Source organism: Pezoporus flaviventris, unplaced genomic scaffold (genome assembly GCF_033815535.1).
Source record: "Pezoporus flaviventris isolate CSIRO_AGI_PZ_B2104156 unplaced genomic scaffold, CSIRO_AGI_Pfla_v1 ptg000005l, whole genome shotgun sequence".
NCBI classification, from domain to species: domain Eukaryota; kingdom Metazoa; phylum Chordata; class Aves; order Psittaciformes; family Psittacidae; genus Pezoporus; species Pezoporus flaviventris.
The window spans coordinates 4,292,818-4,320,607 of NW_026892553.1; the positions used below are offsets into that span (position 1 = coordinate 4,292,818).

At 41.3% G+C, this 27,790-nt stretch overlaps 2 protein-coding genes across 4 annotated transcripts in view; one reads left to right on the forward strand and one right to left on the reverse strand.

The window, feature by feature from the left end:
- Nucleotides 1-19,059: 19,059 nt before the first annotated feature.
- CHRDL1 (chordin like 1) overlaps nucleotides 19,060-27,790 on the reverse strand; it is a 37,539-nt gene continuing 28,808 nt past the window's right edge. For all 3 annotated transcript variants that reach the window (XM_061445727.1, XM_061445724.1, XM_061445726.1), the window contains 4 exons: nucleotides 24,472-24,666; nucleotides 22,841-23,008; nucleotides 21,646-21,735; nucleotides 19,060-20,405 (listed from right to left, as the gene is read on the reverse strand). In XM_061445727.1, the coding sequence (XP_061301711.1) occupies nucleotides 20,275-20,405; nucleotides 21,646-21,735; nucleotides 22,841-23,008; nucleotides 24,472-24,666 (584 nt within the window). In that variant the 3' untranslated portion in view covers nucleotides 19,060-20,274. The remainder of the gene's footprint in view (nucleotides 20,406-21,645; nucleotides 21,736-22,840; nucleotides 23,009-24,471; nucleotides 24,667-27,790) is intronic.
- PAK3 (p21 (RAC1) activated kinase 3) overlaps nucleotides 24,685-27,790 on the forward strand; it is a 168,542-nt gene continuing 165,436 nt past the window's right edge. The window contains exon 1 of the mRNA XM_061445721.1: nucleotides 24,685-24,709. The gene's annotated coding sequence lies outside the window, so the exon portion shown is untranslated. The remainder of the gene's footprint in view (nucleotides 24,710-27,790) is intronic.

The following is a 27,790-nucleotide window of genomic DNA, read 5'->3' on the forward strand; positions in this document are numbered from 1 at the left end:
ACTGTGCCTCTACAGAGGATTTTCAAGCACTTCTATGTCAGGACAACAGATAATGGAAGGCTGCCCAGATACAACTTGTGTCCTACTGGGAGGAGAAGAAATGACCATCTTCATGTTCAGCTTCTCTGTGCATGAGGATTTCATTTTGGCCAACAGACATAGCAAAGAAATAAACAAAAGAGGCGCACTTTCAGTAAAAGCTCCTACTTAAACAGCTTGTGAGAACAGAGTTTCAAGCAATATCAGTAATAAGCAAGCAACTACTCATTGACTGTAGAAGATAAATTACATAGAGGAATTTGTAGTTGACCTACCTAAAAAGGCACATATTAGTCATTAGGTTTGATTTTCTTTTAGTACTGCTAGAGGGGTGGGACTGGGAAAAACGGTTCTGCATTGCCTTTTACTAAGGGGTGAATCTCATCAGTTGTGTTTGTGTTTATCATACTTTACTGTAGGGATAAATCGAAGTTTTATATGAGAACTTCTCATATTGGACTAGTCCAGTCTAGACACTGCTTTCAGTAGGCATCGGAAAGTTCTGACATATTTTCCAGCAAGGTTTCTTTCATCACTGGTGAACTTGGACAGCAGACAAATGAAATGGATGAAAAACATGTATTTAGATCATGGCATGGAAGAAAGGGATCTCGGCGCAATAGCCTGTCACCAAGAGAGTTCCTTTTGAAGTACTGATGTCTTTAGAAAATCCTTCTCTTGCTGTAAAATGTATTATTAGTGAGAAGCTTCAAAGCAAAACATTCTTCCCTCCCACTTTTGATTATTAGCTGAAGGGATCCTTCCCATAATCATATGGTTAAACTGATTATGTAAAATAGCCTTTTAGCAATTAATACTTGAGTGAAAGCCTGCTCTCAAGTGAAACGGTAATGGATCTTGGTTACACTATCAGGTTTCATTAAAAGGCTGTTTAACCGAGCGTTTTCTGTACAAACAAACCAATAAAACACAAGTGTGAAAACCTCATCATTTTAGGACTTTGCTGTGGAATATCAGCCTCTTTGCTGATACTGGGGCAGATTTGTCTGTAATTCCAACTCTTTTCTCTTGGAATATTTTAACATAATCAGTGCTTTTGCACTGTGATCATAAGGTTTCCTTATTTGTTTTAAAGCTGTTAAAGGAGAGAGTGGTACTTTGGCATGGATTCGCAAAGAGCTTTGATGAGTTCCAGAAAAGTGACTGTTCTACAAATACAAGGAATGAAAAGAACTTGTTATCTTTAACAAGAGCTTGATTGGATGTAATAAAGGTTCCTTGTTAATTTACTGAAGTTAGCAGCTATGCTGGTAATGAATTTATAATCAACAACATTTGATCTTCTGCGGAAGCTTTTGCCCCTTTCTCCCCCGCCCCCAAAATGTTTCTGGAGAGAGTCCAGATAATTTCCTTTAATAGGGATTAAAACTTTAAAGGAGCGGTGCTTTATAGTGACCCTTTTTGGCAGTTTATCAGAACACTTATGCAGCTGGTAAATGTAACTACAAAATGCTGTGGAGGGATGGCTATTTTTCCTTAAACAGTCTCTCCTCTCCCCTCCCTGCCACGGGCAGCACATTGTTTACAGCAACACTGACAAAATAAAGAATCACAAAAATGAGTTACGTGAACAGGAAAGCTTTGATTCTGTGGGAATCGCTCCAAAAATGTCTTTGTGTAATGCATGTTAAATGAAGTCATTATCCCAGAACTTTGAAATAATTCTGCCCAAATAGACATAACCTGTTTTTTTAAGTCATTATGTTACAATTAAGAGTTCTGAGAAACTGTCTGTGTTTTCAATGTGAATTAGGGCTGATGTTCACATGCGCACTCACACAAAAGGCTGCCAAGGCGTTGTGCTGCACCTACAGAGGAGTTTTCCTGGACTCGTTTTGACTTCACAGTCCTTTCACAAACTCGGATTGTTGGAATTCAGCGTTTTAGCACGAGGAGCTGCAGCTCTGCTGTTGTTTTGTTCATTTTTTCAAAGTCTCTCGATCACCTCGATATTCCCTTAGTCCCAGCTCCTGCCAAGTACTATCCTGGTCTACGGGGAGAACACCAATGGCATAGCGACAGATGGATAGGGCAGACAGACGGCCCATATAATCCATCCTATGCTGGTTTTATAAGTCTATAAAAATGCAATAAAGAAAAGGGTCTCATTAGGTAGAGGCAGGGGGCTGATCGATTTGCAGGCCACACTCAGTTTATAGCTGCCTTCTGTGTGAAAGTCCACCTTACCGTGTGAGTTCGCCCTGTTTGCCGTGCCTTGTTTAGTTAGACTTAATTTACCTCAGGTAGCGTTGAGCGTTATTCATGGTTTTTGTGGTGACTTTTACCCCAATTTGGCACCTAGGAATGGACTCACTCTCATTTGACTCTGCAGAAATGAAACCCTTAAGCCAGAGGTCAGGAGAAAAGCTGAGTGAAATACCAAGTGCGGGATGTCTGAGAAGGCAGGAGCTGTTAATTGAAAGGGAAACTTAATACTGTCAGATCTCTCCTTTCAACTCACGTGTGTTTTTCTGCATTGCAACAAACACCACCTCCAAGTCTTGAAAGAGGCCAAATGAAAAATACTTAGTACATAATCAGTCTCATTGAACCTCAAAGCAATCCATTTTATCTTTTGCTCTGGGAGTCTTTCTAGGGAAGAGCTTGTTTTCTGTGCCAGAAATAAGAGGAAGTGATTTTAAAGTAACGAAGGCAGTGGGACTGAGTGTCATGGCTGCATCAGTGATGTGGCGCTCTTCACATAAGGTCCATCATGGTTAATGGTGCCAACCTCTGGTGCAGGTGGGATCAGGGGGAGAGGTGAGCATGCCTGGCCCCACACTGCAGAGCATGAGATGGACACCTCATCACTGAGCGATGGGTAATGTGTTCTAGGACCTAGTCATGGGCATGGAGCAGGCAGCTCCTGACATGTGGGAAGCAAGGACCAGCCCTTGACTCTGCTGCTGACCTTGGACAAACTGCATTATCTCCCTGAGCCTGAGTTTCCCGATCTGCAAAATGGGACCAAGGACCGTGGTCGTCAAGAGATTAAAAGTCTCTGTTTCAGGTAAGTATGAAAGAAGTTTGTATCTTAGATGACACTGGGAAAACAGCAGGTACTGCCCATACGCAATGTATTTTTTGGAATCCCACCTGAATAAATGATGGCAAACTCCTAAAGCTGAACTGTTGACCAAGTCCTATGGAACTGTGGATATTTTTATTCATGTACTCGTTAATATTTCAGTGAATCCAGTTAAGCTTTTCCTCAACTACCTCCTGTGTCTGTGAGTTCTTCCAGTTCTTGTTCTGCATTAAATACTTTCTTTTTACCAGTTTTCAAGTTGTTGCCTCTATGTTTTAGTGGCTGTTACTGGTTCTTACTAAGAACAGCAGTCCATAAACAGCTGTGATAATTTAAGGAAAGGACCAGTCTTCAATCAAAACTGCCTTTTAAGTCCAATTGGTGGAAATGGTTTCAAAGTGATCAGGATTATTAATGTTCAGAAAGACCCATCAACCTTAAGAGGGCTGTCACTTGGATAGCTGAATGTTCCTACCATTTACATCCATGACATTGTAATTTATTTCTTTCATTCTTACTGGATATCTAAAAGCTTCTCTTTAACCTTAAGAGAATAAAATGAGAAAATTGGCAAACTTCAAAATAAATAACTGTGTTCCAGCCAATAATGATTTGTCAAATTGTAGCATCATGCCAGAAAAGATCTGAGCCTTGAGTTCACTCAGAGTATTCCAGTTTCCATTATAAAACCTTCCACAGTGTTTAAAGTGTCTAAAGCCCATTGGGAAAAATCTTCTGGGTATTCACTTCAATCTATTATTATTATTATTATTATTATTATTATTATTATTATTATTACTATTATTGCTGTTGTTGTTGTTATCATTATTATTCTCCTTTTTTGTTGTTTTCTTCCTCCCCCCTTCCTTTTTATTCAAGCAAACAAGCAATCCAGTCCCATGCGATGCAGTTAACCATACAACTCATCCCTACCCTTTGATATTATACATTACCCCCACGGAGCTGATTCTTCAAAGCCATTGACTGGGTTTGAGGAGCCAGTTTCTGTTAATTTTAATGGGGATTAGACATCCATCCCCTAAGGCAGCTTTGAAAAATCTCCACCAGATTCTTTATGGCTCTTCTTGGAGGCAGCAAAATGTTTACCCAGTTATGTAGCTACATTTCCCAAAACACTGCTAATGTAAAGCTGGAGATCATCTTACTTCCTCAAGCTTAAAGAGCCCCACTTTTCTGCTCAGCCAGATTTTCTATTTCATGTCTGTTGAGCCCTCTGTATGGCGCAGTTTCAAAGGGGAGTGACAGTTTTGGAAAGGAACTAGTAGATCATCGGTTTTGCATGCAAGGAAAATGCTACCTTGTTTTTTTGACATGCATTCTGTAGCTATCAGTTTATATCTTGTTCTCCTTTTCTGGAGGTTACATTGACAGCCTCCTTCAGAAAAGTGGTTTCTTTCCATCCTGCTCTGAACAATGTATTTTAAATGTGCTTCACCTTAAATATGAGGGCTTTCAAAACAAGATTACTGAACCAGACAAGGGGGAGGGAAGAGGAGAATTGCCTGTTCGGGAGAACTAAAAGTGAGAAACCCAAGTACATTTTCCATTCATTGCCACACAGAACCCAGCAGTAGTCTGGATTCCCTTTCTCATGCATTGCTACCCTTCCATCTGAATAGACTCTGGGAAATAATAAGAGCAAACCTCAACTTTTACCTTGAGCAGCTTCCTTAGAAGTATCTGCTCTGCAAACATTTCCTTTGAAAAAAGTCAGAAGTTTGCCATGTATATAAACAGAAGTGGTTTTAGTTATAGCAACATGGACGGCTGCTAAATTGCATTTAAATTGTCCTTGTTTAATTTATGTTCTGTGCTGTCTTCCTTGTATATATCCCTTAGTTATGTTTTTGTCAGTTGTGTTTCTTTAAATGTATTATAAATCTGTATTTCCCTCATAAACCAGTCTAGAAAAGGGCATCTGTACTGGAAACTGGTTTTAGTGACTTGACACTTTGGCTCTTTTATGTTGTGAAACGAGTTTTAATTTTCTTAACATAGGCCAGGCATGGTACATAAACCTCTTCCCCCCCAGGGAGGCTTTTATGTTTGATTCCTTTAGTGGCAAAGCTTTTGAATTTCTCCCCTTGATTGACTTGATTATGATCTTCCCAGTATATATCCTTCATGTTGATGAATTCCTGGTAGGGATCCTCAAAGGAGTTTACAAGCCTCAATGCTAGATGAAACAGAAGAATTAAATTATCCCTGCAAAAGCTGCTACCAGTGAAAATAGGAAGTTGAATATTAGTGCTGCCAATTTATTTGTGCTTTGGGTGTCTAATTTGAGACACTGGGGAAAGAGTCATTTTTAGGGAATAGGTGCTCTGGGATTTCTCCAGGTGACTGAATCTGCACAAATGCAGAACCCAGTTTGGAAACGCAGGTCAAAGCCTCTGTAAATGTGGTCCTGGCTCACTCTGCTTTTGTGCTTTGTTAATGCTGGGATGGAGTGGATCTGATCATCCTTGACCAAGGTCTTCTACTCAGGAGAAAATTGTTGATAGAATCTCCCTGCTGCAGGGAGCAGCTAATCCAACAGTCCATAAGAGAACTAAGCAGTGTGTAGCCACCACGGGGACGTCTTACAGCCCTGAACAGAGGCTTTGCTGGCAGGGATGTTGCTTGAAGTATGTACATGGCAGGCGATGCTTCTGTCTTCTCTTACTCAGTATGTTGCATCAGAAAAGGCTAGGTTTTGTGCTGGGAAATTTGTTCAGAGCGTGGTTGGCTTCATAATCGGCTCTTATAGGTCATTGCTGCCCAGCTCCATTTGGCTGTTAGCACTACTACACACAACAAGGCAGCTCAGGTCGTCTTAAACTTCATTCACTGGTGTGGACTCGGCCACACAGCATCAACACAATTGTCCTACTCAGAGGCTTTTTAGGTGAAAGGCAGATTACCTGGGGATGGAAAATAACTGTTAAAACTAACAACAATACCATAAACACAATAAATAACACAATGTGTACCATATCTACCCACTTACTTACAATTTGTTCATGATAGGTATGACCAGGGGTACTCTGAGATGGCGTTCCTACAGCTGAGATGATAGCCACTATGAATTCAACAGCTCTGGAATATAGATAGCAAGAAACAAAATGAGGGCAGGATATTTTGACCTTAATATAGTTTTCATTGTTGGATTTCTAGTGTAAATACAGATTGATAATTTTTTGTATTCAGGGAAGAGAGTCTGTATTGACTGTCTTTAACAGTTAGTAACATCCTGATCAAAGGATGAGTGATCTTTGGTACTCAGATTCACAGTCTTTATGGATCTTTAACTTCTTGAGAATTAGCACGCTTGTAACTGATTCAAGTCGGCATCGAGTTGGATGCCACAAATAATCCAGCAGGGACCTAAGAAGATTTGGCAGATAGGTAGCAATGAGTCTGGGTGCTGCCCCTTTAGCTCTAAGAGGCCAGCTTTGCACAGGAAGGGGCTGAGAAGTTTTCCAGGAGACCAGAGACAAACAGACCTGCTTCTTCTGTGCTTTCACAACCATTCTTTGTTCTTTTCTTCCTGTAAAGTACATAGGGAGCCAGTGGAATGGGGAAGAGAATTGGAAGTGTGAAAATGACAAAACTCGTGGATTGAGATAAAACAGTTTAAATAATGGTGATGATGGTAATCATAATGATGATGATAATAAATTGTGAGGAAAAGGAACAAAATAACAGAGAGAAAAATAAACCACAGGAAAGACAAGTGATGGAAGTGAAAACAATTGCTTACCATCAACCTGCTGATGCCCAGCCAGTCCCTGAGCAGCATCCCCACCACATGCTTTACATGCTCAGCATGTAAAGCTGAGCATGACATGATAGGGTCTGGAATATACCCCAGGTCAGTTGGGGTCACTCTCTGTCTGTCCCCTCCCAAGTGTTTGTGCTTCCCCCCCCCCCACTAATGGGGCAGGGTGAGAAGCAGAAACAGCCTTAACTGTAAGTGCTGCTCAGCAGTAACTAAACCATCCCTGTGTTATCAGCACTGTTTCCAGCACAAATCCAAATCATCTCCCCATAACAGCTACTCTGAAGGAAATTAACTCTATCCCAGCACGTAAGGAAAAGGAAACTAAGTGGAGAATGGCAGATGAATGTCATATTTTTCACAGACTTCTTTTTTTCCTTATAAGAAAACTATGGTTGGGGCTTATTCAGAAGTTAGACAGATTGGAGTTAATAAGAAAGAACTGGAAGGGTGGGCAGGAGAGACAGAGGTATGAGTTGCCTGAAAAGAGGCATAAAGTTAGGCCTGGATGTCTATGTGTATAAATTCTTTTCTAAACACAAAAATTAGAAATAATAGAGCAGTGCAATAAAGGAAAGCATGAATCCCTCTTGCTGCAGAGCTCCCCTCCCTCCTACACTGGCTTTAAGTCTCTCAGCTGTCGTTCGGCATTGTTGTTAGAGCTGGTTGAAAATGGTCCAAGCTTTATGAAAACTGTCATGACCTATTTTCCTGCCTTGACAAATAAAAGGATGTTTTTTCAGGGTGGGGAGAAGTGTTATTATCTCTAGTGAAAGCAAGCTTATTTGTTTTAAACTGGTTTGATGGTTGTTGTTTCTATTTTGGTAGGTCTGTGTGTATGGAAAATGCTGCCAGAATGCTAACACTGCGCACTGCCAGAACTCCATTATCATTTGCTTCTTTCTTGCTGTCCCATTATGAAAGTGAACTGATTAGAGGGTTCGTTATTGACTGTCTTACTCACATACGTTTCTAATCGATTTTAACACTCTGGACGCCAGTGTGTGGTCTCCTGCAGCAGTGTTCTCAAAGGGGGGAGTTACCAGTTCTGAATTTGCTGCTATTCACTAGATCAAAGAAGGTGAAAAGCAAGGATTTGTTAAGACCTTTGGGTGTAGCTGGTGCCTGGTGGTAACTTTCTGACCTTAACATAGTGGCACGCTCACATCACATCCATACCTGTTTTCCTGGGGAACCTCTGGCTAACTTTTGCTGTGTGTGAAGGCAGATCCATGCTACAGAGAACTGGAGCTGGTTTTCCCCCAAATCAAAGGTTATAAATTCTATTAGTGATTCCAAATAAGAATCAGAACAAATCTAATAAAGAGCTGTATTTTCAGATGGCAAGATTAATAAATGAATGTGAATTGCACAGGAATACGTTCAGTGGGGAAAACTGTTGAGTTAGCCTCATTTTTTGGAATTTGCAGGCCAGAGAAATGTACAGGATGAGAAAATGTTTCTCCATGCAGTTTCTGGTCAGGTTCTGATGTTTCTAGAGCTTTGTAGATATTTTCAGACCCTCCTCACCCCAAATGAAATCTGATGATCCAGATAAGTTCCAGGATTTGTATGTTTGGAGTGAGACCACAATGAAGTTTGAGATGTCTTGTTTGTTTCAGCATGTGCTAGGGGTGATCTGCTGGATGATAGGGAAAGCTGAGCTGTACAAGATGGGGTCCTTCTATACTGGGTTCTGTACAAGCCCAGTATAGCTCTCATAGGCAGGACTGGTGGAGGTCTGCTATCTGCTCCTTTCCCCAGGGCATCATGCCATTCCTATGCCATGTATTTTGGCATTTGTGAGCAATTTCAGGGAATCATTTTTGTGCTGTGACCAGGCATGTGGCTGTGAATATTTCATAGTCCATTCTACTGGTTGTGGTGGCGGAAGTATGTCTGGCACTAAGGTTCACCCTACAGAGGAAGTGTGCCAAACAGGGGAGCCAAGACCACAGCAGAAAGGCTTGCATGCAAACAAACAGTAAAGTGCTGCAGGAAACTGCTCAAGAATTTGCAGTCAATCGGCAGTAGTTGTTCAGCAAGACACAAGACAAGACCAGGGTGGTGCTTTCTTTACCCCTTCTTCCCCATTATAGATCCTTTGCTCATGTCTGCCCTCTGCCCAACTGTAAAAGTTCTCTTTCCCCTCTCCTTTGCTGTCTTCCTCCTTACCTCCTCCTATCATGTCTATGTCTCAGAAGGGTAGACTTGAGGAAACCAGGATAACTATTCCCACTGTCCAGCTCTCTAAAACCACAGGTGCCTTGTAGGACTTTCAGTCATTGTTTTGCCTCATTTTAGTTGTCCTTTTATTCTTCAGGCTAACTTTTTAACAGCAACCCTTGCCAACAAGATGACAGAAGAGCCCCCACTGTTCTCCAGTAGCCTTCAGCATTTTTGAATTGGTGGCCAAAACTAATTGAATTTGTGAAAAGAGAAAATAATGAGGAAAAATGCAGATGAGGTAAAGCAAAAGCTTCAGGGACTGGACTGGAATGTAGATGAGGGAAGTAGGATCGTGGGAATAGTCAGTTCTAGAATGGGCTTGACTTTATTAATGAGTGTGAATTGAAAAATGCATATTTATTATTGCCTTGTTTCATGATTCAGGGTGTTAACAGCGTAACTCATCTGCAGGCACCTTCCTGGAGAGCAGGGTAGGCTAGCAGGGCCAGTGCTTCCCGCTGTACAGCGTGACACCGCACTTTCTCCCTTCGGCTATGCTCTTTTTGGCACAAGTCTGTTCAAAATGGTCATCTGTCACCACTGCCTGTTCACTGATATGATCAACTGCATAAATGAGATGTTTGAAAAGGAATATGTGGTCTGAGGGGCACAGGAGCTGAAAGGCAAAGAGGACTGACAAGCCTAAGGACAATGGTAAGGCCTGTTAGCAGGAGTGGTGGGGCAGGGAAGAGAGTCAGGGTGAATGCTACAGGACTAGGACAGCTGGGCAGAGCAAGAAGCAGAAGGCTGAGTGCAAAAGTAAGAATGGAGCTTCAGGAGAAAAGACTGTACTGAAGGAATACCACATTGATATACACTGCAGTGTGAGACTGAGTTAGCTGTGGTGGTGACATGGGAATGATACAGTGCTAGAGCTTCTGCTCAGTCACATGGATGAAACATACCTCACTGGGGTGTCTGCAAGTACAGGAGACCTCCCTGTACCCCCCTGAGTAAATCTGCCACTCACATAGTAAGTTAACAGGCTTTTAGAACTGAGTTCTTTCTTGCTGGGTTCATCACCAACATTTTGGTGTATTTTGTTAAGAGAGAAGTTGGGAAGGTTCATTTGTCCTCGAGAAAATGAGTATTTGAAGAACAACTCCACATATAAATTGTGGAAATGCCCACCTTGGTACTGATGACTCCTGTAGTCCTCTTCCCCCCACCTCTGTTCTCCCTGGTGGGGCTTTATCTCTCAAGATGCAGCATGGACAGGGGCTCCTGTGCTGTGTCATCTCTGTGAGAGTAGGTTGTGCATTTTGGGAAGTGTGATCTGATGAGGGGCACTTAAAGGGAGGTGGGATCAAAATGTACTTGGACTTCAACCCTCCCAGGGTACCACAGAGATCCTCATTTGCTGTAATATGTTGGCTGTTGGTTTTCTTCCTGAGCTTCCAGATTTTACATGGAAAGCTTTTACAGTGACAGAATGTTTAGCTTTTTACTAAAGACACACATTCTGCACAGCTTGCCAGCATTCTTGGACTCTCTTCTACCATATATGTGGGTAGGTTTGGAGTGTTTACATGACTATCACTGATCTGATTCCCAGGGCCCACTAAAATGGAACGTGTTTCGAAACACGTGGCTTCTGTAGGGCAAAGGAGAAATTAGTGGTAAATGCCTCCAAAAAGTGAAAGTTTTAACCCTTGGGTCCTTTAAAACCCAGTTCCCATTGGTGATAGCTTCTTTTTCATTGCAAGATAATGAACCTTCACTGCTGTTATGTGTCCTCACCTTCGGCGTGGGTTCTCTGCATGCCTCCCATTGTGGTCAATTATCCAGCAGGAGAGGCCCACAACAGCAGAGACTATTGCTTAATTGTTACGGTGGGGTCCTGATGCCCTGTGCACTTGCTGGGGCTCATTTACAATTCTAACACATCCATCTTGCCCTGCATCAGGAGTCCTGTGAACTGGACAAAAGTTAGAAAGTGGCAGCGCGGTTGCTGGCCAAAAGCTCATTAAGATAGACATCTCCTGGTAGTGAACATCACGCGGATGACACAGACAGCTCACTCCAAACGAGGAACATTCTTTTGTTCAGCCCTTACTGGGGCTTTCAGATAAAAAGAATGAGAGGCTACTCAAAGGGCCAGCTGTGATATGAAGGGAACAGGTTTAAAATAGCTCTGAGGGGCAGTAAATCCTTAATGATCAGATCTTTCATTGCTCTTGGAACATTTGAGGAAACTCAGCCAGCTAAAATTTTTGTTGATTACTTTAACAGAGGCCCTTTGTTCATATTATCATGCAGAATAATTAAGCCAATGCAAGCAAGGCTGCTTAGCTATATACATAATTAACATGTTAGGCTGTGACTGAACGGACTGTATTGGCACAGAGACCACCTATTCACTACATAAAAGAGTTCCATCACTGCCTTAAGCTTGTTTTCAACCTATTTTATTTGTTATTATTTTGGAAAAATGAGGTTTTTACAAGCTAGATAGTGGAAGATGATATGTTTCCAATGAAGTTAATGAGATTTTATAATGGAGAGGAGAGATAGAAGCATATCCAAAGTGGTTAGCATATAGGGGCAAAATTTAAGATGTGAGAAAGAGCACATCAGCCTATTTTAACTTAAAAGCTTATTTTGAAGGGGTTATGTTGAATTTTCTCATTTCCTCCCTGATTTTGGTATCTCCTATGCAGAAGTCAAATTGTAAAGTGCACCATTATGTGGCACTTGAAGCTTTGTCAGACAGGAAGACCCTTTGATCTATAAAATATTTTAATTAAATGCACTTTCAACTCACTGGACTACCTGTTTTAAGTCAACAGCTTATTGTCAAACATTACATCATCCTGAGGGCTCCCAAGCCTAATCACCAGCGTTCTTTTAGGATTCCCTCTCAGTTGGCAATTAGTGAAAATGACTGTTGTGCTGTCAGCAGGGGCAGGCTGGCTTCTCACAAGTCTTGCACAAACGGGCAGGGATCTTTTTTGATTTCCAGGGCAGCAGTGCTGGAATTTTACAGTTTCTCCCAGCCAGGGGACCAGGAGTTCTTAGGAAGAACATTGTGTCTCTCCTGCTTTTTTTGGCCACAGAAACTTCTTTTACCAGAGTTATTTCAGAGCAGAATAGGTACAAGAAGAAAGAGTCCTTAGCTCTAGGACTGGAAGGAGGGGAGACACTTGGTACAAGAGAGAAATCTGTATCTTTTGACTATTTTTGTTAATATATGTTAGGTAACAGAGACCATTAGCAGTGGCTTTAAGACATGTTGGCTGGTTGAGGCAGCCCCAGAAGAGATCCTGGAGTTCACCTGGACTACCTTTCATGTATTAGACCAGAGCAATCTTTATTTACAAGCAAGGTCTTTGGATGCATCTTCTGAGCTTTATGGAAATAAAAGCTGCTCATCCCACTGCCCTGAAGTAGAACTCATAGTACCAGCTACTCTACTCTCTTTACTAAACCTCTGGGCAAAGCAGCCCCCTGGGAAGCTCTGTTTGGAACTCCGTTCAAATTTCGCAGGTTGTTCTGCAGGAGTAGCAATGAATAATTTGGAATGGCTCTGAAAAAATAAAATCTAAAAAGAAAAGATGGGAAAAATCTTTTTCCTTACACTTATAACAGACAATGGCATATTTTTCCTATGTTTTTCTTGTGTCTTTTGTCCAGATCGTAGTGCTCATTCCTCTGTTGGGTCAGATGTCCCTCTAATGTTCAAATAGACTGATCTACATAGTATTTGATCTGGTAATTTCCTTTGAAATCCTACTTGATGGATCCTTTTCAGAAAACCCCTCAGACTTTATCATGTCTATTATGTAGATTTACAGGAAAATGTATTGTAAGGGAATGGTGACAGGGGTGAGTTTCTGATAGGTTTGAGCTGTGTAATCCAGGATCTGGAGAAGCCCAGTTGCCTGTTACTGGATTTTTGGCTTCAAGAGTCTTCCAGCAGATTGATTTTGCTGGAGCTTCATTCTGGAGATACTGTTCTGGCAAATGCTCCTTTCAGAATTTTAATCATAGGCAAAAAGATAAAAGGTCTCTTAAGAAATATACTATTTGGTGGAGATGCCAGGAAAAAAGAGCTCCAGGTTTCAACATTTAGTGCTCAAAGGCAGTTCTGCAATCATCAAGGGTTTCTCTGTTCCTCAATTTCTCTAGGGTTTGCTTAACTCCTTGAATTTACTAAATTATGAAGTCACTAATTTACTTGAAAACTGCATCTTCTTAGGGACTCTATGTATTGGTATGAGCGATGTTCACCACGAGCATGGTACTTATGATAGTTTTGTCTTAATAAGAGTGACCTCATCATGGGTATCATTTAGATGGGGTAAGTAATTCCCAGCACATGCTGACTATAAAGAAATAGGGAGCTTGTTATGAGCTGATGTCATGGCAAGAGCCCGGTCTCTTCAGCAGGGACTCATCAGTGCAAAGGTCTCTAAAATATATCTGACTTCGAATTAAGAAGAAAAATCAGGGTGGGAAAAGCTGTTGTCAGTTCTTCAGTCTCTGTAGGCTTTGACCATTATTATCAATTGAATCTTCCAGTTACTTATGATTGCGAAATCACAGAGAATCCAGGCTGAGTGTTCTCTGAATTCACAAAACCCCTGCCATTTTCCCCTCTCACTTGTGAAAACAATCCATGATTTATAAACTGAACCCTTCACACAAAAGAGCAGCAGGGGTTTTATTTCCAGAAATTTAGCACATTTGCTGAAGCTCAAAATAACTTTTTTTTTCTTTTTTTTTTTTTTTTTTTTTAAATTAGACTTGGTTATAGTAAGTTACATAGCGTGAAGGGAGTGAGAAGTGCTACCGGCAGGATTTGGTTGCATGAGTTTACAAGTGGTTTGCATTAATATAAATGGCAAAGTTAAACTTTGTGGGTAATCAGTTCTGATTGTAAACATCCTCTAATATTTTCAATGCTATCATTGGACTGTTCTTGAAAGAATGCCACTGTCTGGCTAGATCTAAACCCAAAGAGTTCATGACTCTTTGCTTGTGTGAATATAGAATATGGCATTCCAAGCAAGAAAATATTTTCTAATAGCACAGAATTGAAAACATGATCTCAGCAAAACACAGCTTTCTGGAACATATCATCATTTGGAGCTGTACATGCGTCTCTAAGAGTAATATTTGCTAACTAAATAACCGTATTTATAATCAAATCTTCCTATTTCTAGGAAGAAGTTTGTGAAGATTGATTAGTTGGTGACTGCTCTCTGTTAGTTTATGAGATAGTTATGCAGCCACAACTATAAATACTCCTACATAATGTCTTTTCAATTCATTTATGAAAGAACTGGCCTAAGTGCTCACTTGTCTTGTTTGATGCTTCTACAGCATTTCCCATCCCACCCTGAGTATACCACAAAAAGTTTATATAGCAGCTTTTCAGTCTTTATTGAGCTGCAGCTACCTCAAACAGCACAATTTACCAGCACACAACCTGGCCATGCTGCGCGATGCTGGAGTACATGGAATTAAAATAAATACCATATTCATTTAAAGATAGGTGTTTTAACAGGGGAAGTCTGAATGTTCTCATTTAGAGATGTGGAACAAAAATATCCCCGCAGATAAACCTTAAGCATGATTTGACTCCTCTTTATGCCTCTAAAATTAGGACTCAGATTCATTGTCCCATCCTAGCTGTAGGCAAAGGGGAGAACAGAGGTGGGGAAGAACAGGCTGGAGTAACAGTGCTGGCTAAAGAACATGAAGTAGCTGGGGGTCTGCCTGTGAAAAGTATAAAGTGTACCTTTAGAACACACTAAACACTAGGGCACACTAAAATGTGTTTAATTCCAGTAGTATGTGTCAGTATGAGTTCTTCATGGACCTATTTAAGAGATTGGGAGTTTTGCCACTTAATTCAGTGGGAATTTACCTCAGTTTTAATTAAGACACCTGATTTTGTGGTGATGTGATCCTGAAACAAACCAATAAAGAAGATAGAAACAGAAGAAGTAAATCTGTAGGAGATAGAACTGACCTTGGGGGAGAGATCAACCGGCCGTTAGCTACACTTCAGGCTTAATGTGATGTCCTATCTCTGTCTTTTGAGCTGAGGTCATGTGAGGACAGATGGAGAGTTTTTACTTTGAGTTGTAATGAGATGGGGCTCGCTGTCTTTTCTGAACACGCTGAACTGTCATCCACTGTGACTACATTAAAAACTGTTTTGCTGGGTCCAAATCAATTATTTGTTTTTGCTTTGGATGCTTTGCATTCTTGCTCACAGTTGGGTTGGTGTTATGTGAGAAGGGCAGGGTTGTGGGTTCATACTCATATACTCATGTAGTTGCAGACATATTTTACCCAAGAAGTAAACCAGTCCAAAACCTCAGATCAGAAGATGAAGACATTTTTCAAACCCCAAACAAAAGCAATAAATGGAGATGAGGATTAACTTTGTCAATTTTCACCCCTCCCACAATAAATCTCAAAAATCTTGGCTTTTATCTTCGATGGATAACACAATAGGCACCAGAGCACACCAATATTACGCAAATACTTCATGTGCTATCAATTATTTTGCACATATTCATCATCCAAATTGTGAAATGGTTTGACCTTTTTTTTTAAATGGAGAGTGTATGAAGATGAGAGTGTCGGGCTGACACATTCTCCTTTTGTAGTTGTGTAGGTATAATTTAAATATCATTTCAGCAGAAAATAGGAGCCCTATTCAGCAGTGAATAGGGCTCTCCTCCTGAGTATCCAGCCCCTCCTGGCCTGTGGAGTCGGATGGAGGCAGAGAAGATCTGTGTTACTTGAGAGGGGAATACAAGTGAAGTGAGAAACAAGATTTAATGTGCTGCTAAAAAGCATTCGGATGTTATGAAATCAAGAGAATACATTCATCGGGGATGTGGCTGTGCAACCCTGACTGTTTGTGACTTCCAGTCTGCAACTACTAGGAAGTCTAATGTTCCTCGTATAGTTTGGCTTGGAGAAGGGGGCTCTTACAGGAGGAGAGCAGAGCAGAGCAGGTTTGCATGCCTGGGGTATGTCCCCATGGAAAGGATTTTTGTAACAGATGTCTTGCTAAAATAAAAAGGTGGCTAAGACAAACACGCAGGTTGTGGTGGAATAACAGAAAACTGATGTAATGATGAATTTCCAGAGACATCTTGAATTTCACATTTGATGTACTTACTGATTCAGAGTGATTTACTGTGGAACCACTTTGAACACTCATCTTTCCCAAGGCTGATACTCTCCATTTCAGTTACACTGCTAGCTGTGTGTGAGTTAATGCTTTACACTCTTATGTTTCTAAAGACCATCTCTTTTTAGTCATTAACACAGATTAATTCCATCATCCTTTTCCCAATTATTTTGATCTTCAGAGTATGCATTGCCCAGAGTATGTATACCCTGTACTCTTCCCTCAGTTGTCAATGCTCAGTTTCTTCTTTAGTTGGCTTCCATATAGAGATGTCAGTGCTTTGGTTTTCAAAATTCATCATCCTGGGTAGGTAAAAGCTGAATTAAACTGGCTGTTTCCCAAAGGTCAAATAAGTCTGAGTAGAAAATCTGTCTATTGCAGGTCCTGTGCTGTCTCCCCAACATTCTATTGCTAAACAAGTCATGGCTCTTGAGATTAAACAAATTAAATGATAGTTTGAGCATCCCGCTCCTCCTTCTGATTTGTCTGTCCGAGTCACCCAGGTTGTGATAATTTCTGTAGATTTCAGTTTAGATCAGGTGAGTGTCAAAGTTGGTTCCTGAGAGAAGACCGGAAAGGATGAACTACGGCAGCACTGAGGACACAGCTGTGCTGCAGCAAGCTTTAGGTGTCTGATTGTCAGACATGGCGAGCAGTCAGGGCTCAGGATGGGCCCTGCTGAGTTACAGCCAGTTTTTACTGTCTTGGTCTGAAACTGACTGAGATGGGAGCAATGTTCCCCCCCCATGGATTAAACACTGCAACATGTTGCAGTGCTTTAATTCATTGAAGCAAATTTGGCTGTGGAGGGCCACACAGTTCTGCTGGGACTCCCATGTGAGCACTCTGTGGAGCTCCTCAGGCCTGCTTGTAGATGGCAGTAAGTCAGAACTGCTCATAGCCTGCAGACATCTCTTTGGGGGTTGATAAACTGGTGTCTTAGGTGCGCTGCTGAAGTCCATGTGTTCAGCTCACACCTGAAGTGTGAAGGATGCTGGTGAGTGCTGAAGCCTTACTTTGCACCCTGTCCTGCCGTCCAGAGTGTTGAATCTGACTCTTCGTAGCTCAAGACCTGATAGCACAGGACCTGAACCTAGCCAGGCACGTGGGTTCAGGCTTTCTGAGGTGGCAGCAGTGGGGCTGCAAACAGGGAACTGAAACCAAGTATCTCAACCAAACAGCATCATACACAAACCATCTCCTTTTATTATCAACTTCAGGGTTTATTAATTTATCAAACCAGGCCAAAGTGATGCAACAAGTACATAAATAAGTACTGTAACAGACATACATCCCATGAAGAGAATGAAAAACATGACACTGTGTATTTTGTTGTCTTAAGTGACCAGAAACTGGAAAAATGCAACACTGCATTTCACTAAATGATGCTTATGGGGTTTCCTTTGTCTGCTTTTCTTAAACACATGTTTATTATAAAATAAATACACAACCCGGATTCCACCTGCCCTGTCACACGTACAAAAAGCAGGTTGCCTTCTTCTTAAAAGAAAGAAAATACGAACACTGTACATTCCCCCTTGGCGTTTTTTTGACCAGCTACTGCTACAGACGATGCCCGTGAGGTGAGAAACCAACTGCTGGCCATCCCACCAGATTGCTACATTTCCTTAGAACCTCTTCCTCGCAATGTCTTCCCAAAGGAACGATCAGCTTCACTCGTGACTTATTAGAAGATTTATAATGAAATTTTGCACTTCTGCAGCACGTTTCAGCCCATGTCGATGCCACGTGCAGTCGGTGCTGCTGGTGCCAGTTACACTGCAGCAACCTCTGACCCTGGGAGCTCCCAGGACCTCAGTCAGGATACACTGCACCCCTTTCAAGGAGCGGGGCAGGATTCATGGAGGCAGAGGCTCCGTGGGGTCCCGTGGAAGGCGGCGGGGCAGTTCACTTAGCTGTCCTTGTAACACAGTGGTACAGCACTGGTAATGGCGGGTGCCAGCTCCGCCTCTGGAGCGGGGCTGCCGGCCCTGCTGAGGGAGCCGAGGGGCTGCCCCGGACCGGTTCCCGCCGGTTCCAGCGGCCCCACAGCGGGCAGCGCTGAGGCGCTCAGCGGGGCTGGAGGAGCCGCAGGAAGGTGGATTTAGGGAAGGGCAGAGCGCTGCTGGGCAGTGAAGGGAGAGTGCGAGGAACAGCCCCGGGCTGGGCAGGGAGAGGGAGCTGAGAGTCCCCGGTGACCATGGAGGCACCTTGAGGGCTCTCCCTGCAGCCCATGGAGGCTTGGGCAAGAGACTGCCATGGTTCACACTCATACCAGGTGAGAGTGTTTCGTTCTTGCAATCCATGCATTTGCTGGTGGAGCTCCCTTTTAGTGTTTTCCTATTTTGCAGTGTTATGTTGAGTGAGTAGGGAGGAAAGTATTCCTAAATATCATCTGCTCTGTCCAGGCCTAGGACATTGGGGTGGTTATATACAGGCAGGATTGCTAAGGAACCGAGATCACCACATATGTATTCTCCTAATTCCCTTTGGCTTTTCCTTTCCCTTCATGTCTGTTCTCCTCACCTGCTCCTTGTTGGGAAGCCCTGCCTTAGCTGCAGGCCCACACTGCAGAGGGAGGTTGCTGGGCTTTGCTGCTTGGGACAGGGATCCCCTCAGGATGGGGCAGCTCTGCCTGAAAGGGGCTCTCCCACACCTTCATCCCTTTGGATGTGGGTACACCCTGGCGTGCTGGCACTGGCAGGGTTACAAACCTCAAAATCCTTGCCATCACTGTTGATTTCATTCCCTGTGAAGACCCAGGCCCTGGATCAGGCCGTTTCCATAAAGCTTTGTTTCCTAGTGTGTGTTTGAACAGCAGTATTCCCATCTGCTTGTGGGGTAGAAAATGGGAGCACAAGCAGGCAGACTCGCTTGCTTCTCAGGATTTAATCCAGCATGGCAGACACAAGGCAGAGTAGATGAGAGGCACCTTTCTTACAGGCACTGCAGACATGCTACGCTGCATTAAACAGGACCTCTCAGATTTGTTTTTCACAAAGGTAAGTCTCCACAGAGCTGCTGTATTCCGAAGGGTTGCTGTAGCTGTTTGGTGTTTGTCATGGGAAAAACCTGTCCTTCAAGTGTGTGAGAATAGAGAGGTCACCCTCGGGAAAAGGCGGAAGATTCAGTTTGTAGCAGATCAGAACCAATAAATTAAGCACTGTGGTAACTTTGAAGGAGGTTTAACCTGCTAGGTGTTTTGAAAGTACTCCGAGTACTTCACCACCTTCTGCCATGTCACTTTAGAAGGCAGTTTATCAGCCAAGCCCATGCGTTAATAGGGCCCAGAAGAATGAAGTTGTTAGGGCTGTGATAGGGAGCTGACACTTCACATTTTTATAGAGAAGTGGGTGGAGGAAACAGTGAAAACCACTTAAAAGTGAACGTTTGCTCAAATTGCTACAAAAATACAGTGATTGCCACTAACACCTGCTGTTCAGTTTATGGACTCAGTTTGCTCAACTACAAGACATCATCCCAAAGGCAGGCTGCTTAGGAGTTTGTTAGTTTAAATCTGTTTTTTTATGTCTCCAACGCAAGTATTGTATCACTTGTATTTTTTCTCCACTACTAAAATAATCCATGAGTCATTTCAACACCAGAAATGGTATAAATTCAGCACAGGCAATACTGCTCTCCATAGCTCCTGCGCATTTATTAGGTGTCTTTCTTTTCATTAGTTTGAATAAGTTGCCAAATAATAATAATAATAAAAATGTTCTGTTTTCTCTTTTTAACTTGTAAAGAAATGCAACTCTGGGAGAGTACAGTCTCTCTTTCTCCTTCCCCCACCAGTAACACAGAGCCTCCTAGTCTTTTGGAGGAGATATTTAAACGGTTGACACAGACCACTACACATAAAGCAGCAAATTTGCTGTGCATGATGTGAATAATTACTGCATTATAGTTTTGGTTTTTAGGGCAACTGTTGACTTAAGCAAAATAAGCCTGCAGTCCAGCTGCAGATCCCAAGTTTTCATAAGTTTTCTTGTGTTTTTCCCTCCAGTGCTGTCTCCCTTAACAGTGACCCTTTTCAGACTTCTCAAGGTACAAAACCTTTACCAGATCCTCGAGCTCAGTCCTGCACACTCTGCTTTCACACATTTGGCTGATCTGAGCTTCTCCCTCGCTAAATATTTTCCACTGGCCTGAAAAGAAAAACACAAAGGAGACAGATACTTAGAAAAGGGCACAAGGATCTTCAAAGACATTTACAAGCACTCTACAGACCGGCTGATTCACAATGGTCAAAGAGAGAATGCCCAGTCCTCCCATGGAAAATATTTAAAGTATCTTACAATATTCCATGCAAAATAACTTTGTTAAAAATAATAAACAAAGACCAGAATATTATTCCTTTCTTTAATTAAGTAGTACCTTAAGTTGATCTATTTAGTTAACTATTTAGGTTGTTGGATACTCTGCTTTATGATAGAGTGATGTGAGGATGTAACTCTGAAGATAAACCAAAATATTTGAAAGTTGAGAAGGAACAAGTCCAAGTGGTTCATGCACTGTGGGAACTCTGCCTGCCTGTGTGTAATGCAGACTGTGTTTGCTGGATATTCATATTTTGTACACTTTTTTCTAATGTGAATAGGAATGCCCGTTGTCCTGGTAACTACAATACTGTGGTATAGACAACAATGACAGGCTTATGGAAGGCTGACAGCAAAAATTAGGAAACTTTTTACATGAAAAGGGGTCTGCTTCTCACTAAGCCTGTATTACCAAGAGTATATGATTCTTGGGAAGAAGATTTCTTTACCCAATTAGAGACCTCAGCAAAAATGACAACTTGTAATGCAAAAGCACTGGGAACTGAAAATGCCTCTGCCTTCATTCAGCTATCAAATTAGGCGTCATATCCCAAGTTGGATAAAATACAAAAAAGAAATTAAATCAAGAGTGACAAAAGCATTACATGTGCTTTCAATAAACAGGTTTTAATAATGAAGATACTGTTAAGAACATAGGACAGGCTTGCTTCGAACACAACATGTATATTGGAGAACTCTTTAAAAAACGTCTCTGATTTTTTCCCTTCTGAATGACTTTGTAAAAAAGCTGAGGTAACTTGAATTGTTACTTAAATCCAAATTGTGCTGCTGTGCTGATGTCAGTCATATTTCAGCCTTGTGGCATTATGGGCAGAAACCAGCTTATTTATATTTTAACAAAATACAGGAGGCTAAGACAGCATGAAAATGAACTACTGCTTTATGTATCTATATGATAAATTGCTGTATTTTCATTATTTAAATATAAACTTATAAATATTGGAGCCATGTTCTGGAGGAAAATTTGGTACATCTGTTTGTGTTGAGTAAAAGAGAATGTTTTTCAAGGCTATGTTTATATGGAGAAAGAGGTCAGAATTTTACTTACTAGGGGTTGTCCTTGTTATCTGCTTGAAGTAAGGAAGTTCTTCAAATTCTCTCTTGGACACTTTTTCAACATAGAAGTGACGCAGAATGCCTTCAGCAAGGATATGAGAAGTGCATGTTACTGGAAGTGTGCCTGTTGTTCTGAACCTGCCTATATGTAGAACTACTGCCATGTTAAGCTGCCCTGAGAAATCATCCTTACCAATTACATGAATTTTCAGCCTATTCTTTATTCTGGTTGCCACCCCCTTGGTTTTTTGCTACTCCCCTGTAAATCCTTCTGTGGATTTATGATTGCAGTTTGTGAGGGGTATGAGAATTAGCCAATTCTTTTCCAGCACAGCTGAACCCCTCCTTATTATGAATAAATGTAAGATTACAGCAGAAGCCAAAATCCCAACATCTTGGAGAAAACCAGCATCATTTTGCAGTCAGATACCATTTTGCCTGTCATGAGCTAGCAGGCAACATCACTGTCAAATCATCACGAGGCTTTGTGGCTTCTAGAACACACAGTAGTTATTAACCATCTGTTCACCTGACTTCTTTTCCGCTCACACTTTGGGCTTGGCTTTATGCCCAAGTACATTCTAGAGATGTACTGTTTCCATGAAGATATATATGAGGGTTTCCTATGAGGATGACATGCTTTTTGCTTTAAGTAGATTAAGTAGACCAGCTCTTCAGGAGGCAGAAGAGAATTTTTATTGTACTAAAAGTTCAGGATTTGCAGAATTTGGGCTCTGAATGCTTTTCTATTTTGTTCTAATTACCAGTTAGTGTAGTAAAAGATGCTGCTTCCATCCTTATACAGGTTTTGTCCATATTCTAGACCATCACTAAGGCATCAGATAAGGCAGACTGATTTTAATGCAAAGCTTTTTGGTCCATCCTAAATAAGAACCTCTTGGCACGTGGTTTAAACCCTGCTATCCATTTCTCTGCAATAAGTTACACAGGGTATTTTTGACAACCTGTTTGTCACTGTGCTTTTGCTCCCAATGAAGGGTAGGAGTCTGCACAACTAGAGCTTTGTGTGTTATTAATGGGTTTTGTACAGCAGAACTTGAGGATGTTGGTAGTGGCTGTAACTGCAATACCCTGAATAGTGAGATCAGTCTCAGAATGCTTCAGCTTGTCCTGGGAAATTAATGGAGGGTGATACACTCTTTAAAGAAAGAACTTCCTTAGCTCACCTTTTCTAATTGTCCACACATGTATTTCTATTTGAGGTGGCTTTTCAGTTTCTACTGCAATTTTTCTGATGGTTTCTCCTTCCTCCGTGAAAACGGATTCATAGACGGGAAATGTCTCCTTCCCACAGAAGTAATCTTTGTTGTCAAAGGCTTGACTTGGTACTTCTTCTGTTTAAAAAAAAGCCCAAAACACATAATTCAGTTGTAATCAAGTCCTCCAGAACTTACTTGACAAACAGGAAATGAGCTGTGTAAAACCATGTGGTCTGTGAGACTCCTCAGAGTTTTTCAAGCATATTTGAAATAATGGCAGAAGTCTCAGAGGCAGCAGAATAACTAAGTGAAAACTGGTGAAGAGACCCGCATTAATGTTTTGCTGAGGAAAAGGGCAGGTAGAACCTACATGGTTTGCATTCTGCTTGGCCAGTGCAAGCCTGTGCTAGCCACGGTACACATTATCTCCTGCTCACCTGGTAAAGTCGTAGAGCATAAGGAGAAATTGTAATTGTTCTGTTGGTAACTGGGAGTTGGACAGGAATGTGAGAGAAATGATGCAACTCATACACTCGGACTACAATTTGTGGGAAAACCTGACAATGAATACATCTCCACATAGAGCAGACAGAAAAGGTTCAGCTTTCTTAAAAAACAGCACATAGAATCGCAAAGAAAAAGACAGTAACTTTCTTTTTGCTGTTAAATTTTCTATTAAAGCCAGGTTTTGCTGACCATTCTCATAGCAAATAAGCTAAATAAAAGCTGTAATTCACAAATATCCAAAAGATCTAGATACGCATCTCCTGCCTGCCTACTGCCACTGCATTGTGCTCTTCCCCAGTAAGCAAAGAAAATGGGAAGTGTGCATTCTCTGAAGGATTTCTATACATGACAGAACAACAAGCATTTCCATCCAGTGTATCACCAAACATAGAAATGAGCCATACAAATGAGAAAAGTTTAAAGGCACCAAAGGGAACTGGACACTCCTTTACCGCTTGTGTCATATGGAATGCAGCTGGTTAACCATCAGCAGGTTTATATTAGCAGATTTTTCGCAAGTTGTAAGCACTGATTTTAGTAAGTAATGTCTACGTAAGTTCAGTCATTAGCACAGCATAGAAACAATGCTAAATCTATGATAAGTTAGTATTTATTTTAAGGATTAGGTTATGTAACTGACAGCAACCAATTTCTAATTGGGAGTTTTGAATCCTTCTGGTACATTTTAACAAGCAGAAAGGCTAATGATCCCCATGCAAATTTATAAGCTAGAAAAAATGATGTGAAGGTTCCGTGGGCTCTGCAGCTGGGGAAGGATGGGAGAGTCTTTTGACAATAATGAACTTTCTGTGTGCCTCTCTGAAATAGTCTCTTCAGAAATGGGCATCAGAGAGTTGTGCTACCAGTGGAGAGAAAGGCAGGGACTGATCAGAACAAACGTGTCTTCAGCAGCAAACCCCCATCTGAGGAGCAGCAGCTCTGCCTGTCTCACATTGAGACCTTTGCACACATATGAGAACAGTGGGCATTGCTATTGCTGTTTGCATCAGATCTTATTGTGACCAGAAGGCTTGAGCCAAGCCCCTTAACATGCACGGCAAAAAGGTGGTCTGTGATCAACTTTGTTTTACCTGGACAGACTTTACAGCATTTTCCTTCTACTTTCTGAGGGTATTTGCAGGGATATTGTTCTGGACAGTGAATTTTCTTACATTCTTGTTTGGTGATGTTGCAGGTGCACAACACACACTCTACGATTCCGAAGGCTCGGAGATTAGGATGCCAAGATTCACCATGTGAATATGTTTTGCCATTTGAAACGCACACTACAAAAGAAGAGAAAAGGAAAAAAAAGTACAACTGGAAAAGGTACCTTCCTTGGCTACGTCTCTATGAATATTCATTTCATTCATTCACATGTTTAAAGCAATGTCTCTATACATCATTTGTTAGTGTCTCTTGCCCATTTCTCTGGTTGCTGACTTTGAGTTTTGCTGCTTTAAATGAGTCTGGGCCTATGATCACCCTTTTCTGAGCAGTTTTGCCTTGATTCCATCTCTGCTGACACTAGTGTTCATCACCATTTAGAGGTGAACAGTGAAGGTGGCTGAATCAAGTATTTGAGTAGTTCCTCTCCAGTGCACACATTTCAGTTGTGCATCACTAACCTGCTTATAAAATTCACTCCTCCTTCCTCTTCTAATCTCAGTCACCACACAGGACACAGCCTGCCACATTGGTTCTGGCTTCTAGAATTGAATCTGCAGATGACAGGATCATGACATTTGATACTGAGTCACCTGTACAGCTTTTCTAGCCATTAACTCAACACGGCTTCTGTAGTGAGAGCCATGCTGTCAGCAGGATGAGTTAATACAACCCTTCATTGCTTTTGCATGAGAGCTCCTGCCACACAACACACAGACCAAAGTAAGGGAATGTTGCAAAAATAAAGTTTTATATCCTTTATGGAAATATACGTGTCTGTAGGTATATAGAGATTTTGCTTTTGTAATCACAAGAAGACACTAGCATGAAAGGATTTATATGGTACTGAAATTTCATCCCAATAGCATCTAAGCACCTCAGAATATTTATTCATCAGCGCCCTTAAGAGACAGAGAAATACAGCTGACACCAGGAGAGTGGAAAAATCCATGCTTGGTGGAAGGCAGTTTGGGTCACCCGGCAGTTAATGGGAATTATATCACTTTACACCATGTTTGCATTTGTCCTATAAACCTTACTTGTCTTTTTCAATATTTTATAAACACAAAGAAAAATGCAAACTAATCCTAACAAGGTGAAAGAAAGGGCACTGCTTCATTTCTAAAAGCAACTGAAGTGAAGCTGGGATATGTTGTAAATATTTCCAATTCTTGTAATATGCCATCATTTCTATTAATGCTTTTATTTGTAAAATATGTTCCTATTTTGCCTGTAACTTTCAAAAGCAATTTAATTTTTATCTGTAATCTGAAATTTACATCTAACTGGTAACAGATGTGACCAACTGGCTTAAACTTTACCGAGTTACTGAGATTTATGGGGAGTATTTTTTGCAATGTATTGTCTTTCAGGGGGTTATGCTATCATTTGGCTTATAATTTGCTACTTTTTAACTCTTTCTTAAGACGTGTCTTTGTTCAGAGATAGGAAACAGTTTAGTTTCTCAAATAAAAGCAACTAAAAGTGTTATCTGTATACTAAGAACATGGAAGAAAAAACATAACTGAGAAAACTGGTAAGTACTGAGCTGCTCAGCAGGCCTCTTACATGCTTGAATACTATATTATTAGTCATATTTCTGCTGAAGTAGATATTTTTTCCCCAGCTTCTCCAGATCCTTTACAGACATAAAGGTTTCATGATTTCACCCTCACAGGGTGATTTTGACATTGTGTCCATACGTATTCTCTCTGGTTTAGGGTTCTCTCTGGTTTAGGGTTTCTTTAGCACAGACCAGTTAAATAATTACTCTGAGGTGGCAGATGAAGCTTCCAGTAGAAGCCAAAATATGGCAAATAACTTCTAGTTCCCTGATGCCCTGTCGTCAGTGCTCTTCATGTTTAGAATGATAAATCTGTATTCCTATAACTGCACAGTATTGGCTTGTCAGGGGAGTCATTGTGTGTTTATTGTTTAACTTGTTGAAATGCATCTCAAGGGGCATGTGCATTAATTAATAAAACACTTCTTAATTGCACAAGGACAAAAGAAAATACATGGTCAGCATTTCTGTTCCCAGCATTTCTCAGGCACTTTCCAGGCAGTGAGTGTCTGAAGTTGTGGCAGTTCCTATATACTGCACCCAGAAATATGCTGTTCATCTGTATGCTCTTTATTTGCCAAAACAAATCAGTTAGAAATTTCTTTGATGATGTCTTCATGTGTGAATTACACGTCAAAGATACTGCACTGCACAGAGATTCCTGCTCCTAGACTCAGCGTAAAACACTGGCATGATCTGAATGTTTTTTCATGCTTGTTCAGGTGGATAATAAAGATCCTATGGCCAACATTCCTTCTGTTAGTTAATACCTTAAACGATTAGTTGGCCCTAATACAAGGGCCTTTAACTCTTTGTGGGTAGTTTCTCAATGCACACTGACTGGTATTTGTGGATAGATGCTCTTCTGAACATGTGTTTTTACATCTATTTCTTTTATGGTTTCTTAGGCCTGTTCCTGCAGGCCTCTGTTCAAAGAACAGAGCATCCCACCCTTTTTATTGTACAAACCCCCTGTCCCACTAACTGGTGAATTGACATTTTCCCTCTATTTTTGTCCTTCTTGTAATGCAGCAGGTATATGGCTCAGTCATGTTTGGATGAGGTTTGCCATAGGGGCTCAAATGTCTGCTGTCCCCATAATGTAATATGTCCTATATTGTCTTATCAGGAAGCACTAAAGGATTCTTAGAGTGAGATTGATTATCTTTGTTAATTTTGCCTCTTTACAGCTCAGGCATCCAGTACAGGCTAATTGCCTACTCTGCCTCTAGTATTAGTCTTGGAGGATGCAAAGCACCCCTTGCATCCCACTGTCTCAGACAAGTAGCTTAATGGGTGGGAAGTCATGCAACTGCCTTTCTTGAGAATAATTTGCTAAGCCTTGGAAGCAGAAAACCTCTTGATTCTATGGCAGAACTTTATGGTCTGAGATTTATGGGCCAGATTAAACATACACTGCTTACAGCCAGTAAAGTTACAAAATAAGAGATGGTGTAAGGAAAATAGGACAAATAATTTCCTACTGGAAAGTCAGTTTGTGAACAAGTTAATGAATCTGAAGGCATTGTGGTGTCCTCTATGGCACAAAGCACTCACTTCCCTGGTAGCCACTGCACAATCCTACGAGGTATTTCAGAGAGCAACACAAGTGTGGTGTGCCTTTGCAGAGTGAAACGCAGTGCTGTCTGGAGGCACAACTGGTCTCAGTCAAGAGCTGA